Below are 16,220 nucleotides of genomic sequence, written 5' to 3'. Positions count from 1 at the left end.
CCGGACAATTAAATACACACTTAAGTTACATACTTGTATAAAATTTTATCATTTTGAGAAACAATCATGGTAAAACTTATTCTTAATAAACAAAAAAGAGCCCTTAAAACATAAAAAATCCAAAGTGAATGATGTGTACATGTAAGATTCATATAAACATAAAAAATATGTGTCTTTATTGTAAGTGTGATTTAATCTTAAGAGAGACCCATACAAATACCCAAAAATGAGTGTCTTCATTATAAGTGCTCTAAGTATGGCTTAATCGTGAAACCTCGTTAAATATAATGACATTATTATTAAAGCATCCGAGTGAATCTTTTAAGATTCTTCATTTAATGAATGATAATAAGAACACTATGTAGTGCTCTAAGTGTGACTTAATTGTAAAATTCCATTAAACATAATGACATTATTATTAAAACATCCGTAGTGAATCTTTTTATTTAGGCCCTGTTTGGTAAAAAGAAGCTATAAGCTAGCTGATAGCTGAAAAGCTAGCTGATAACTGGTAGCTGATAGCTGATAGCTTATAGCTGAAAAGCTTGCTTATTAAAAATAATGTGTTTGGTAAAATTAGCTGTTGAAGTGGCTGATAAGTATAAAATGACATGTTTTTTTTTTAATATACATATAGACACACACATTTTTTTTATAATGTATTTATTTTTTAATATTTTTAATTATAGTTAAATATGTTTTTGGTCCCTATAAATATTCAAACTTTTGGTCTTAGTCTCCATAAAAAAATTCTTCGACCTTTAATCCTAAAAAAAAAATTCACTAACAATTTTGATCTCTGCTTTATGAGTCCCAAAAATAAGAGAAATGTGGAAACAAAATGTGACGTAGAATATATAAAATTTTACAACGTACAATAGACTAGTTATTTTTTGTGTGGTGTACGGCAGGTTAGTTATAACAAAATATAAAGCATTTCCATAAAATATATATATATATATAAAGTGCTTCTTAAAAAAAAAACGGCATTTTATTTAAGGGAAAAAATGGGGCGGTTATAATATAAAGATGAACATGGGTACTTGTTTAATTAAAAAAATAATTAATTAAATTAATAGGGTTAAAGTTGGAAGAAAATATAAAAAGCTACCAGCTATAAGCTAAAAAGCTACCTGATATAGCTTTTCAAAAAACGCTATAAGCTCATGAAAAAAGTTTGTTACCAAACACATCACGTTTTCTTCTAACGAGCTTATAAGCTAATCCAACAAGCTATAAACTAGCTTTTCTGTGTTACCAAACACAGCCTTATTTAAGGAAAAAGTATTTCACTTCGTTGCTGTTACTTGCCTTCCATGTATTTTTTATAAAATCCATTATCCCAAACCCTAATAAAAACGCTAATTGCCGGCGGCGGAGTAAGTTATTTTTGTTCTGCCTCAGAAGAAGATAAAATTTCCAGCACTCAGAAACGCCATCCAGGATCCGGTTCAACGGGTCATCCGATTTTGACCGGTTCGATCCGGTTTATAACTCAGGTAAACATTACATTAGGTTTTGTTGTTCCGTATCTGAACTCTGGGGTTTACTCACTCTATCTTCCATCTTGATAGCGCCGTTATTTCCCTTCACTACTTCGCACACTTCATTCTTCACCAATGGATTCCTCCTCCGATATCAAAAACGTGCAAGCCTCACCCGTTCCCGAAGATCCCGAGAAGAAGAAGAAAAAACTTGAAAAGGAAAAAGAAAGGGAAAGAGAGAAGGCTGAGAAGTTAGCCAAGTTTAATAAGAAGAAAGAAGCTCAGGTCACTAATCTTCCCTTTTATTCATTCATTCATTCATTCATTTCATCTTCTATTAATTTTTTTTTTGTTGTTGTTTTTGGTTTTAGCAACTAGCGCAACAAGCAGCATCCAATGCTTCTAAGAAGAGCGAAAAGAAAACTGCCAAACGCGGTGCAGTGGTTGAGAATCCTGAGGATTATATTGATCCCGAGACTCCGTTTGGTGATAAGAAACAAATGTCTAGGCAATTGGCACAGAAGTATAATCCAACCGCTGTCGAGAAATCGTGAGTGCTAGCTAATTCACTAGTTGTGGTTGTTATTTAGTTAGTTAGTTACATTTCAATTATATACTAAATGCTTATCTGTTAACGTTTGATACGATTTAGGTGGTATGAGTGGTGGGAGAAATCAAAGTATTTTGTGGCAGATGCTAGCAGCAAGAAACCACCTTTTGTGATTGTGAGTATCTTTTCCAGCTTATTCTCATGTTGTGTCAACATAATGTTTCAATTGAGATTTATACGTATCTATAATCCAACTGTGCTATCATTTTAGGTTTTGCCTCCACCAAATGTGACTGGTGCCCTCCATATAGGCCATGCTCTGACAGCTGCGATTGAGGTATCTTTGATTTCCCATTTTCACAGTTCTGTTTTGATGTTTAAAACAGTTAATGCCAATGTGATATATTGCTTGCAGGATACGATGATTCGTTGGCGTCGAATGTCTGGATACAATACTTTGTGGGTGCCCGGGATGGATCATGCAGGAATTGCTACACAGGTTTTATTTCCAACTTGAGAAGATGATGCTGTTCTTATCTCTTTTGTAATTATTTATCATTTATTGTGGATTTTGTTGTCGGCTGGTGGATGAAGGACCACTTGTTTGGCTCAGGCTTGAATTCTAGGCTCATAAGGATGCTAAATCATATTGTTGTTGTTATTATTATTATTAGGGACAGAGGATTGTTCGACACTTCAGGGGCCCAAGCCCTTGCTGACATTTTTAGAATCTGTTAGTAGAGTATATATGAAGTGAGTAACTGCCATTATTTGTTAGCTTGTCAGCTATTTATCCTCTTTTGTTGAAACCTTCACATGCAGTTAATTTATTGGAAACTAATAATTGCGAGGGTAAAGATGTACTATAATAGAGCAGAGAAAACACTTTTGTGTGCTAGTTAGTTTTGAAGATTATGCATAATATAACTAAAATTAATAGGAAGATTAAGTTAGTATTAATCTGTCTGTCTCATGTTAATCGTGGTTATGTCACCTTAGGTCCATTTTTTCTTTTGGTGAGCAATTGTTTCTTTGGGATGTATACAATTGAGGATGCTAATTTGACCATGTGAACAAGATTTTTGACTCTGGAGCAATGAAAACTAAGTCTGATTGCTATCATTGGTTGGTAAAAACTAGAAAAGCATAATGTTATTATCTTGTCTATAGAGCATTAACTTTTATTCTCACTCTTTTTGTTTCTTCTGCTACAAAGTGATCTTTTATAAACAAAAATATAGTAAAGATTACACTTCACAACAAGATGGAAGATGAATATTTGATTGACTGTCTGCTAGTATACATTGAAGAGAAAATTGCTAATTTTTTTAGTGTAGATTCAACTATAGATGATTTTTGTTACATGCTGAAGATGCAATCTGCATTTTGATGGATTACTAATGTAATCAATGTTTTGTATTGGACTTGATTCATAAATATTTAATGGACGAGCTCCAATTTTTAAATTTGGCCCATGCTATGATATAAGTCTAGCTCCCCCTGATTATTATGTGCAGGTAGTTGTGGAGAAAAAGATAATGCGTGAGAGGAAACTTACAAGACATGATCTGGGTCGTGAAAAATTTATCTCAGAGGCATGTTTTGTTAATATTCTTTGCAGTCAAAGTTCTTAATAATTTGATGTTTGATAATTTCTCTGTTTGTTCTAACTCTTGTGACTTTTGTAAATATTTGTAAAAGCAGGTTTGGGAATGGAAAAACAAGTATGGGGGCACAATTTTGCAACAATTACGCCGATTAGGAGCATCTCTGGATTGGTCTCGTGAGGTAAATATGTAACCTAGTTAGTGTTTATACCACTGGCATCTCTCTCACTCTCTTTTTTTTTTTGGATTTGTGGGGGGTTGAGAATCTGGTAAGATCGAAACAAAATGAACTCAAAAGAAGCAAATAACAATCAACTGTGCTGCATGTTTATCCTAGTTACACCCTTATAAAACACTTGAGCAGAAATCGACATGAAGTTATGTTAACTGAAGCAAAGCCTGTCCTATGGCAGTTAAATTGCTATTTCTCATGCAATCGTAGTATGGTAATCGACTTTCATATGTATCTGCATTCTAAGTCTCAATCTCTCTTTTCAGTGCTTCACAATGGATGACAAGAGATCTAAGGGTGTAACAGAGGCTTTTGTAAGGCTTTACAAGCTAGACCGTATCTATAGGTGAGGTGGATAATGGCAGTATGTATTGTCTTTATGTAATGCTTTTATTCATATTTTTCTGAGGTGCATAATAGTCATTGATGCTGATTCCAGTATTAAATTTATAGTCATGCTCATACACGATTTTATAGATATTCTTGATTGTATCCGAACAGGGTTTAATCAATGCATTACTGGAAACAATATAGTGTACCTTATAAGTATAAGTATTGACTAATAATATTTACTTAAAGGCCAAAGCAAATATAATTGTGTCTGTAAGAGTAACTGTCTCAGATCTTTTTACTATATAAACTTTAACCTGAACTTCCTGCCAAATTGGATCTGAAGTCAAAACAAGAATCACATGGACTAAGGCCATCTTTTGGAAACATGATATAGTTTATGCTTCAGTGTAGATTAAAATATATTTAGTATAGTTGCAAACCTGTTGAACATAAAATAGTAAATCCCATCATATGTTTATTTAGATTAAGTCAAATTAAAATGTCATGCTGACGTGATACTGTTGATTGAGCTGAGTGCTCTGTCAGGATTCTTAACTTCTTTTATGACTCGAAATGGCTCTTTTGCCGATATTCTACTCTTTCCTTTCATTGTTTGGATTCCGTTGCATTTAGTTTTGGCTGTTCCGTCAACTTCTCAATTTCTTATATCACAACTTATACTTAACATATTTATTTTATGTGCCTGTCATATGACTCTAAAATGGCTCTTCTTTGGATATATTGCTTTTGTTTCTCATTGTTGCAGAGACGTACGGTTAGTGAATTGGGATTGTGTGTTACGTACGGCAGTATCTGATATTGAGGTATGCGATGGATGTACTTAGCTGTTTCATCTGATGGGCTGCATATGTAATTTATTAATGTAACTGTTTGTTGCATGTAGGTGGATTATATTGAGATAAAAGAAAGGACCCTACTAAAGGTTCCAGGATACGACAGACCTGTTGAATTTGGAGTTTTAAAAAAATTTGCATACCCTTTGGAAGGGAACCTAGGTGAAATTGTTGTTGCCACAACTAGGATAGAAACCATGCTTGGTGATACTGCTATTGCCGTTCATCCTACTGATGACAGATACAGCCAATTTCATGGAAAATATGCTGTTCACCCATTTAATGGCAGAAAGATTCCTATAATATGTGATGCTATTCTTGTTGATCCAAAGTTCGGGACAGGTGCTGTGAAGGTATTCTCTATACTATTTAAGATTAAAAGTTCCATCTAAGTTCTTTTTCAAGTGATGTTTGTACATGTTATGTTGTTTTCTTTACTGCTTGCAGATTACACCGGCCCATGATCCCAATGATTTTGAGGTTGGAAAACGTCACAAACTCGAATTTATTAATGTTTTCACTGACGATGGGAAAGTAAATTCCAATGGTGGCTCGGAGTTTTTGGACATGCCTCGATTTAAGGCCCGGGAAGCAATAACAGAAGCATTACAAAAGAAGGTATTGACTATTGTTACAGAAATCTCTTCCATACGAAACTTCCGGTGCTCAGGCAACAAATATGTTATGTGGAAAACTTCTATTGGAAAGTATGGATGTAAGGGGGGATTGTGATTTTAATTATTTTTTAAAATGCTGCTTTTAATATTCTTTTGGCCTTCTTCAAAACAAAAAAATTCTCTATTTATCTATTAGTATGTTTCTGCTAGAGGTACTTGCGATGCTGACAAAAATGTAACCATGAACTAGGATTGGGAGGACTGAGGAGCGTGAATGATAGAAATAAGATGATAGCACCATGGATTGTAAGATCGTACCGAAACTGCAAATTATACTTATACATGCATAAAAAATAACTTAGCTAAATATAATAACCTCTAAAGACAATTATAATACGAAGGAACAGAAAAAATGTGAATGGGCTTATTCAAATGTTAATAAACAAAAACATGGAAAATACAAAAAGGACTTGAACTGCCTCAACAGCAAGTGCACGAGGCAGCAAGTAAAAACAAGTGAGGGGTGTTCTGGCCGTTGTATTAGTATTTATCTCTATCTTAACTTAGAAGTTTTCTGTGTAATGACACGCACAATAATTGGGCATTCATTTCATTGTTTCATTTGCTTCCTTTCATGTAGGGTCTTTATAGAGGTTCTGAAAACAATGAGATGCGCCTTGGCGTATGTTCAAGAAGCAACGATGTTATAGAGCCCATGATAAAGCCACAATGGTATGTCAATTGCGGTGATATTGCAAAGGAGGCTCTTCATGCTGTCACGGATGAGGAAAACAGAAGGGTAGAGATCATTCCGAAACAATATGTGGCTGATTGGAAGAGGTGCTTATATATTTCTTTTATAAATCCTTATAACTAACAGCTACAGTATTTATTTTTGAGAGCACTCCTCTGAAATGTGGTCTATGATTTAAACCATAATGCTTGAGCCCACCCCTTATATATGTTTTAACATCTCTAGATTCTGTTCAATTATAGTATCAGTATCTTTTTAATTTTTAGTGAGAAATGTTGAGTTTGAGTTTGACCGGTAGAGCTGAAGACTGAAACTGATCAGGCTGAAGAAGTATTGATATAGTGAATTCAATTAATTGTCACTGCTTCCTTTTGTGAAAAGATATAGAAAATATCTGAAAACATTTTATTATATTGGAGATCTTTTAGACTATCATAGTTCATCTCTTAGGAGTGGTGTACATTTAATTACTTTTAGTGATTTCTTTCATCATAGTTTAGAGTCTATTCATTCGCAAATTAGAGGTTAGTGAATTTTATTTTGTAATATTGTTAATTAAACAAAATATATCAATATTACATTTTATAGATTGAAAATATGTTCTATCTTTTCCTTCCTATTCTATTAATGTCAACATCACTGGATTTTTACACTCAACCAAATATATTTGTCAAACACAGAAGGGAACATTGTTGGATGCTCTGGAGTCAATTTCATTTATATTATTACACATATGCCACAATTTTGTGGTGGCCAACTTGGCACGCTCCCGTTTCTGTTATCCTCTCACTCGCCTTTATTTGTATGATACAACCGTGTTTTAATCAAGGTGTATTACAGATGGCTGGAAAACATACGTGATTGGTGCATTTCACGACAGCTATGGTGGGGTCACCAAATTCCTGCATGGTATGTTACTTTAGAGGATGATATACTGCAGGAATTAGGTGCGTACAACGACCATTGGGTAGTGGCGAAAAACGAAGAAGAGGCCAGAGATGAAGCTAACCAAAGGTATAATGGAAAGAAGTTTCATTTAATCCGGGACCCTGACGTTCTGGATACATGGTTTTCTTCTGGTCTGTTCCCTTTGACTGTACTGGGATGGCCGGATGACACAGACGACCTGAGGGCATTTTATCCAACTTCTGTTTTGGAAACCGGCCATGATATCCTCTTTTTCTGGGTTGCTCGTATGGTTATGTTAGGAATGAAGTTGGGAGGCGATGTGCCTTTTAGCAAGGTGAGGTTACTATCTTTTGCTGATCATTTGGGGAGAGCTCTATCCTTGTAAATGCCTAATGAATTTCGTGTGATACTCAGGTGGTATGCTCACATAGTAAACATTAACCGTGATTTTTAGTCATTGATGCCTAATTCTTTTCTTCTCTGTATTATAAATTAGCAAATTCATTAAAGCAGAAAAGAAGATTCAGAAAGTAGGTGGACTAGAGAGATTCTCTTTCATGAAAACATAAAAACAAAACAAAGATTGCATCAATGAAGACTAATCTTGTTGACGCCTAACTTTTTTTTTATCAATGGTCTTCTGACAGAAGTACTTACAATTATATGCAGATTTATTTGCACCCCATGATTCGTGATGCACATGGACGCAAGATGTCTAAGTCTTTGGGGAATGTTATTGATCCTATTGAGGTGATAAATGGGATAACACTAGAAGGTTTACATACAAGGTTAGAAGGTGGTAACCTTGACCCCAAAGAACTAGCTGTTGCCATAGAGGGTCAGAAGAAGGACTTTCCAAATGGTATTGAGGAATGTGGCGCTGATGCCCTCCGTTTTGCGCTAGTCTCATACACAGCTCAGGTTTCAATCTGTTACCAACTGCTTGCATGATTTTTTTGCACCTATTTAGTTCACTTTTGTTATGTAACTTTGCTCTTTTCTTTCATTTCAGTCTGACAAAATTAACCTAGATATTCAAAGGGTGGTTGGGTATCGCCAATGGTGCAATAAATTATGGAATGCGGTGCGATTTGCTATGAGCAAGCTGGGAGATGATTATATCCCTCCTGCAAATTTGACTCTAGATAATCTCCCATTTAGCTGCCAGTGGATACTATCTGTGTTGAATAAAACCATATCGAAAATAACCAAGTCTCTAGAATTGAATGAGTTCTCGCAAGCTACCACTGCTGTGTATTCTTGGTGGCAGTATCAATTGTGTGATGTGTTTATTGAAGTGATCAAGCCTTACTTTTCTGGCAATGATCCCAAGTTTGCTTCCGAAAGACGGTTTGCTCAAGACACTTTGTGGTTTTGTCTAGACAATGGTCTGCGATTGCTTCATCCTTTTATGCCTTTTGTCACGGAAGAATTGTGGCAACGCCTTCCTTCGCCCAGGGAATCTAAGAGAGCAGAATCTATCATGATAGCTGATTATCCATCAGCTATAGAGGTTAGTTTGTTTTAATATTTTTCTCTTCATAACATGAATTACATTGCTGTATATTTCGAGTTCATCCTTTTTGTATACATTCACATTAATTTACTCTTCATTGATAGTCCTAATTGAGAAACGTTTGCTAATTGAAAATTTGTGTTTGGCGTTCTTCAATTGACTATTAGAGAATAGAACATGATTTATTTGGCTGTATCTTTAATTGCTCTATTTTTTTATTTCTTTAATCTCAGAGTTGGAATAATGAAAAAGTAGAGAATGAGATGGACCTCATTGAGTCTACTGTTAAGTCTATCAGGTCACTGGCAAAAGAGAGACGTGACAGGTATGTGGGAGGCAATGACCTTAGCATAGTACTTTGTATAAATTAGTTTTCTAGTAATTAGATTATTATTCAATCTAATATGCTTTGCTGATGTGAACAATGATTACTGTTTGCCAGGCGACCAGCTTTTGCTCTCTGCCGAACACAGGTGGTTGAAGAGATTATTAACAGCCATCAACTGGAGATCGCAACACTAGCTAATCTATCCTCTTTGACTGTAAGTCGAACACATGACTGTGTTATGTTCTCGTCTGCAATCCTTGTATTTTGTCATTAATCATGTATTAATTTCATTTGATTTACAATTTTTTTTTACCTTCAATGCCAATGATACAATTCACAGGTGATCACTAAAATTGAAGCTTTTCTTTCTGGATACGCTGATACTGTCGTAAATGAAAGCCTTTCTGTGTATTTAGAGCTTCAAGCAATTAATTCTGAAGATGCTAGGCTTGGAAAGATGAAGAAGATAGATGAGCTGAAAAAGTATGTTAATCTCGCATTGTTTTTGAGAACACATTTTAACATAGCTAGTAATAAATACAAAAAGGTTGCAAATAATGTCATTTGCATCTTGACACCAATCAACATCGATCAACATAATAGTTGAGCATGCTTGCATGGTTACCTTTTAGGCAGAGTTTCAAATTTGTTGCAAAACATTTTGAATGACACTTTATTTTCTTTTACTAAACGAATTGACACTCTTGTCTAGCCTATAATCATGTTTTTCTTTCTGTGTGCATTTCGATACAACTTGAACTTATAGACTGGAGAATTTTTATGCAGGCAAATAGAAAGATTAGAGAGGAGTATGAATGTTCCAGGTTATAAAGAGAACGTTTCGCAACAAATTCAATCAAAGAATGAGGAGAAGCTAAAATCCCTAAAGGACCGTTTGTTGCTTGAGGAAACGGCTGTACTGAGTATCTAGCTTCAAAGTATTCATTCAATAATTAACTTTTCCTTGCATGAGGCAGAAAGTTCCATCAGTACTATGAAGTTTCACTTATAGGAACTTCACAATTTATGGCCTGATTTTGGCTGTCCTACACTATAACTTTATTTAGTAAATGCAATTTTGATAATCTATTGTTATGAGATTTGGGCAATTGTGTGTTCACCCTTAAGGTCAATACTGCAAATTTTGTAAACTTGTTTGTCCTTGTTGGAGGTGCACTCCCAACGTTACGTTTAGGAAACATCTCTGGTTACGACAGAAACTTTGAAAGCCGTTTGGGTTAAACAGAGCAATTATAACTTTGATTAAGTTGCAGTCAAGACTAATTTCTTTTCGTGACTATGTTGCAAATTTGTGTGAATATTTGACTATGATTAAATCATGTATAGAAACTAAACTGTTACCTTTTATTTGGACATTTACCTTAGTGAGTACAAGAAAATGAACAAAAATTATACGGGTGAACCTAATTTTATTGTCTAGCATATTCAAAAGAATTGTTGTTGATTAATATGTTAAACATACTCAAAAGAGCCTAATAGTGTTGCTAATATTTGTAAATGCTTGTTTCGAGGAAAGTTTTACAAAGTGTAAAAAATTGGATCGAATTATGTTTAAGTGTAAAAATTGGATGTTCAACCTCCCATCCAGGGAGCGGTTATGGTGTATAAGAAAATCCTTATGCACCGTGCATAAATTCCAGCCCATTAACCGGTAGCCCAACATAATTGCTTTCTACACTCCCAAGCGAAACCAAACGAAACAACACTACAACCGCGGAAATCATTTTAGTTCAATGATGATTTAAAAGTGTTGATTTGGTTCAATGACAGTATGTTTTGTATAAAATTATGCCAAAACCATTTTGCTGTGGAAATGGTTTATGTGAGTTGTACTCCAAAATCATTAGATGTACTTAATGGTTTCCGGCAGGTGAAAAAAACTAAGGACCTAGAGCCATTGTCATCATTCAGTTTTGGACTGACACAATTGGAGAAGGAGGAAAGAAATGGTTTCCAGCAGTTGTACTCCAAAACCATTAGATGTACTTAATGGTTTCCAGCAGTTTCCCAGCGATAAATCCCTCTAACATCACAAAGATTTCGAATCCAGTAACAACTTCAGATCTGAAATCGTGAACACAAACAGTGACGAAACATGAACATATAGCAATCAACACAGCGCCACTTGATCGAAGAAGAAGAAGAAAACGCGAAGGAAGAAGAGGAGTGAACCGGCTCAACAGCAAGTGAAGCAAAGAAAATTTCGTTTGTGTTTTAATCTTTAGATCTACTCATTCTCGTTGTGTTTTTGCGCGATCTGAGTTCGGATTTGGCTTTAAAACGAAAACGGATGTTGAAAAATGGCTTTACTTTTTAAAATAAAGGGCGAGTTTGGTTCTCCGAGACGGCGCCGCTGCCGCCTCTGGCCGGCGACCACCGCGCCGAAATCATCATTTGTGGCCGGAAGAGATGAAGACTCATCTGAGTTCTTCGTTTTCTTTTTCAGAATATTGAAAATTGTAGAGAGAGAGGGAGAACTTTATGTTTTAGTGAGAGAAATGTTTGAAGGAAATGAAATTTGATTTGGTGTAGTTTGAGAAGCCTAAGATTATTACACATGTATACTAGATCTGATGGTTGTAAAATGTTTATGCACGGTGGATAAGAATTTCCTTATGCACCATACCTTTTGCCTCCCATTTAGACATTAGACCTGTAACAAGTTGTAAGAATCAAGTTTGTTGGAATACCATGAAGTTACATAAAGAAAGAAGTCAAAAAGTTAATTGTGGTAGATTAAAAAATAATTACTAGATGTTAATCACTACTCCCTCGGTCCCATAATAACTGAGTCATTTTTAATAAAAAAAAAGTGTCCCAAAATAAGTGAGTCATTTCACTTTTCAATACGTCATTAATTACTTTTTTCCTTTTATAACTCTAATTAATACTACTTTCATCATTCATAATTCAATATATTCCACTTTGCATTTATGATAATGGAGAATAGACCAATAGTTAACAAGAGCACTTAAAACCATTTTTCTCTCTCCTTTCATTTATACATTTGTCTTAATATATGTGATTTGAACAAATGACTCAATTAATCCATGACGAAGGAAGTACCTTATATACAACGAGTAACGACAATTAACAAAACCGAAGCTTTTATTAAAATTATTAATATATTAAATATTATTTTCATCAAAAGATTGTGCACACTCTCACTTCTTAAAGTTAATGTACACTTATTTCTCAACACCTATCGACAGTCAACATTAAAAAAAAATATATATATGTCTTCTCTTTTGTGACATCTTTTCTCCACCTACACAATAGTATCCGTACTAGTATAAAAAAATCATAAGTACGAACACTATCCTATTTTTTTTTTGTTAAGACACTATCCTAGTACGAACTTCCTGCACAAACAATTTATTCCTCAATTTGGTACTAGTAATGTACTAATGTTTAGATATTTATCTTAAATTAAATTAAAATGAGTAACTCCACAATGAAACTTCAGTTTCATCAAATTCCACGTCAGCAACACCACAATCACTTCCCCAGTAATGTGCCGGTGACATTAGCACCATGTTTCTCAAATACTCCGGCACCGTATCCTCTTCCTCCTCCCGTTGCTCCATCACCGTCTCCGACACCGCCACTGTCGACGAAGGCTCACTATCCTTCCTCTCTTCACTATTCTCAAACACACTCTCCGGCCTGAAAGCCTCCGCTGCCTCAGCCGCCGCCTTTTGAATATCCCTTGCTTCCGACGTAGCCGGAACCGGCAACTTCCAAGCAGAATCAGCAAAGTTAAGACAAGCAGACCTTCCTCTCAGTGCAATCGCAGCGACATCATGCGCACGCGCCGCCATCTCCGGTGTAGGGAATGTTCCAAGCCAAATTCTGGTTTTCTTGTTAGGTTCTCTTACTTCGCAAACCCACTTCCCGGAATCCCTTTTTCTTACACCACGGTACACAGGGTGGCGTGTTTCTCTGAACTTCTTCCTCCCTGCACGCTTCTTTGGCATGGTCTCTGCAAGAAACCTCTCTGAAGATGATGAACATGGATCATGTGACTCCGAAAATTGATTCATAGTAAACATGTTCCAAAAAAAAAAAAAAAGAATAGTAGAAGGAAAGTTTGTTATAATTCTACTAGTTGAAAAACAGTGTGGTTAGTAAGTACTTGGTACTTTGGTAGTAATTTTTGTGTGTGTTGTTTTGAGAGGGAAAGTGTGTAAGTTGAAAGATGTATATATAAAGAATGGAAAAATGAAGTGAGGTAACGAGGAAAGTGACATGGCGAAGGTGTAGTGTTCTGTCAATGAGGAGAAGACAGCTCAGTGTTTTCCCACGGTATGTACTATGGTTAAGGAATTGAATGTGGGACATGGGTTTATTTTGGGTTAGCAAAAGAGGTTTTGTCAGAAAGTTTGTGTGTGACACGTGTGGCTTTGTTTCCCAAGGTGGCAACTTCTAGATTTACAAATATAGTATTAATATTTGGATAAGAAAGTTTTTATTTGACTGATAGTGACAGAAAGGAAAAAGAGAAGAAGGTGACCAGAAGTGATGAATTCTGTGTGTTGTGCTGGTGACTCCAAATGACGTGTCTTTGTCTTGTAGTATTAAAAAAATAAATTAAAAATAATTATGTAAATATTAGTAATAATGAAGTTTTAAATTTTAATTATTTTTACGGTCTTATGCTAAATAAAAATAAAAATAAACTTTTGAAGCAATGGAATGGGAATCTAAAAGGCAAGTCATTGCTGCGTGGAGGAGAGAGAATGGCAAAAGTGAATCTTTGTTTGTCAAAGTCAAAGTGCTTGGGTGGGTTTGGCTCAAAAGTGACGTAAATAAAGAAGGAAACAGTATTGGTACAACTACAAGGGGATACAACTCTCACCACATGATCATATTTAACTACATTAGTATAATCAATCACACACAAGCGTAGCGTGGAGGTACAACTCATGTATGGTGTTCAAATTCGTAAGCACATGTGGTCGCGAAAGACTCAAAAATGTGTTTTCTTTTATTTTGATTACCTCATGCACGCAAAGTGTTCCCTTTCTTCCTCTTTTTTAATATTGATAAAATTTATTTTATTTGCCGCCAAATCATACAAGTTCTTTGAAGGTGTGGTGTGTCAAATTTTAAGTTCTGTGTTGGATTTGTATATCTTCCTAAGGATTAGGCCGAAATAAAGCCCAAATAACACTCCTTCAGAAATAGCGTAGTGTTAATTTCTATTTGAGTTAACTTATGTCGCGTGACTTAAGTCACGCATATGTAAAAAAAATAAAATTTTAAGTCATGTTAATTTTATACCTACGTTAGTTAACTAGCGCAGGGGTATTTTCGAAATGTCTGCAGGGCGCGAGTGTTTTGTGCTGGGTGAAGAGCAAAATTCTTTTATGCAGTGGAGTGATAGAGGTGGTTGATTAGATGAATATACAAAGAGAAAGAGAAAGAGAAAAGACTGAAGTTTGCGAATTGTATGACTTGAGGTTCTTTAATTCGATAGCTAGGTTAAACTAGACTCAACATTGAACGAACGAAACTTTTGTGCGTGACATCCCTCCTTTCCCTCCCTTTCCAAAACACGGTAGTTTGTTAATAACCGTGCTTTTAATTTTTTAAGATTTAATATGAGCTTGGTTGTGTTGTGATGAAAATTGATTTTGTGAGTTTGATTAGAAGCATGTTGGATCTAAATTGATTTATGTTTAGATAGTCAAATTGACTTTCATTAACTTGTATCATTTGAAAAGTAGAATTGTTTTTTTGTCAATACCACCCGAACAGTGCATGTTAGTTTCATTTCAACGTGTATCCAAACAAAGTTTTAAATATGTGTATCTTTTGAGGTTAAATATCTAAGTTTTTACAAATTCATTGGATTGGTGATTGGTCTGATAATGTTGACTTGAGGTCTAATTAAAGTGTGTTTGTCTTTATGGTCTCAAGTTCAATTCTTTCTTTTCAAGTACAATCATGTTGTGAATTGAATTTGCGAAAAATCAATGTGAATTGTATTCACATATATATCACTCTCAATATTTTAAAACCCGGTATGTTATTTCAGTTTACGTCTACCCTCAATCCTTACATATTCAATTCGAGACGTCTGTTCTAAATTAATTTGCTCGAACATGTAGGGCCGACCCAACAGATTAAGACGTCTAAAGTAAATTTTTTGATGTTGCCTTTAAAAAAAAATATATATTTTTTAACAAAATGTTTACATAAAATCAATTTTTCTGGAGACCAAAATTTGAATTCATAGTCAAAAGTAATTGAGGTCTTTCTGATAATTAGTTAAGCTATACAAATACTTGTAATTTATTTGTCATATAATATATTTATAAGCAAATTAATTTTTTAAAGACTTTTTTACCCAAAATTTTGAGGCCTAAAACCCTTACTTGAGTTGCTTGTCCCTTTAAGTTGTCATGCAAACATGCTAACGGGTTTACAAGACTAAAATCCAATGGTAACAGGATTACTGTGCATATTCAATTCACACGTGACATGCGTATGAATTCCCATATGTTACTAACATAATCACATACCTCTACCATATCTTGCAATTCAATTCACGTCTTAAATTCACATGTGCTTGAAATTCAATTCATGTATGTCACAGTGTTATCAACAACTTTCATTTCATTGTACACTATAATTCTGTTTACAAATACACGTACATGAACTCAATTTACTGAGGTGTACGTGAATTCACATGAAAATTTTAGATTGGCCGCTTTCAATGGATCTTTGTGAGAGATGAAGAGTTAGAGAAAGAGGTGAAAAATAGTTTTTGAAAAATTGATATAAACAATTACATTTTCGGTATTATGATAAATTTTAGGTGTAACTCGATATTTTTAAGGTGTGATTAGATACAATGTTCGTATCCCGTGAGTTTAACTTAGTTGGCAAGGATAATGCATAATAAATGCAAGGTTCGAACCCCAGACACCACCAAAAAAGATATGATCTTCATATTTTTTAGGCTTAATTGCACTTTTGGACCCCTATCTTTCCAAAAGTTGCGGTTATG

General features: G+C 34.8%; 2 protein-coding genes across 3 annotated transcripts; one reads left to right on the top strand and one right to left on the bottom strand.

Moving 5' to 3' along the window:
* The first annotated feature begins 1,329 nt into the window (after positions 1-1,329).
* On the top strand, positions 1,330-10,484 carry LOC11414665 (valine--tRNA ligase, mitochondrial 1). Of its 2 annotated transcripts, XM_003592275.4 has the most exons (20): positions 1,330-1,499; positions 1,575-1,769; positions 1,856-2,034; positions 2,137-2,209; positions 2,306-2,371; positions 2,450-2,533; positions 3,552-3,629; positions 3,739-3,822; positions 4,140-4,219; positions 4,973-5,030; positions 5,111-5,413; positions 5,508-5,678; positions 6,318-6,517; positions 7,272-7,674; positions 8,010-8,261; positions 8,353-8,853; positions 9,090-9,181; positions 9,299-9,398; positions 9,525-9,667; positions 9,971-10,484. In XM_003592275.4, exons 2-20 carry the CDS (start codon positions 1,620-1,622, stop codon positions 10,113-10,115), a joined length of 3,162 nt encoding a protein of 1,053 aa, XP_003592323.2. In that variant the 5' UTR covers positions 1,330-1,499; positions 1,575-1,619; the 3' UTR covers positions 10,116-10,484. The 2 variants fall into 2 exon arrangements, with proteins under 2 accessions (XP_003592323.2, XP_039685869.1); XM_039829935.1 differs by lacking the exons at positions 1,330-1,499; positions 1,575-1,769; positions 1,856-2,034; ... (1 more) ...; positions 2,306-2,371; positions 2,450-2,533 and adding an exon at positions 2,717-3,159.
* A 1,889-nt stretch (positions 10,485-12,373) lies between these two features.
* On the bottom strand, positions 12,374-13,398 carry LOC11414664 (dehydration-responsive element-binding protein 1A). The gene has a single exon (XM_003592274.4). The coding sequence runs from the start codon at positions 13,255-13,257 to the stop codon at positions 12,640-12,642; it is 618 nt and encodes a 205-aa protein (XP_003592322.2). The 5' UTR covers positions 13,258-13,398; the 3' UTR covers positions 12,374-12,639.
* Positions 13,399-16,220: the final 2,822 nt, after the last annotated feature.

Source organism: Medicago truncatula, chromosome 1 (genome assembly GCF_003473485.1).
Source record: "Medicago truncatula cultivar Jemalong A17 chromosome 1, MtrunA17r5.0-ANR, whole genome shotgun sequence".
Classification (NCBI taxonomy): Eukaryota; Viridiplantae; Streptophyta; class Magnoliopsida; order Fabales; family Fabaceae; genus Medicago; species Medicago truncatula.
The sequence above is the reverse complement of the archived record's forward strand: the minus strand, read 5'-3'. Positions and strand labels throughout refer to the sequence as shown.

Coding starts and splice junctions, on each gene's coding strand:
- LOC11414665 (XM_003592275.4), top strand. CDS start 1,620: ATGGATTCCTCCTCCGATATCAAAAACGTGCAAGCCTCACCCGTTCCC. Junction 2,210..2,305: donor AGAAACCACCTTTTGTGATT/GTGAGTATCTTT, acceptor CTATCATTTTAG/GTTTTGCCTCCACCAAATGT. Junction 2,372..2,449: donor CTCTGACAGCTGCGATTGAG/GTATCTTTGATT, acceptor TATTGCTTGCAG/GATACGATGATTCGTTGGCG.
- LOC11414664 (XM_003592274.4), bottom strand. CDS start 13,257: ATGTTTACTATGAATCAATTTTCGGAGTCACATGATCCATGTTCATCA.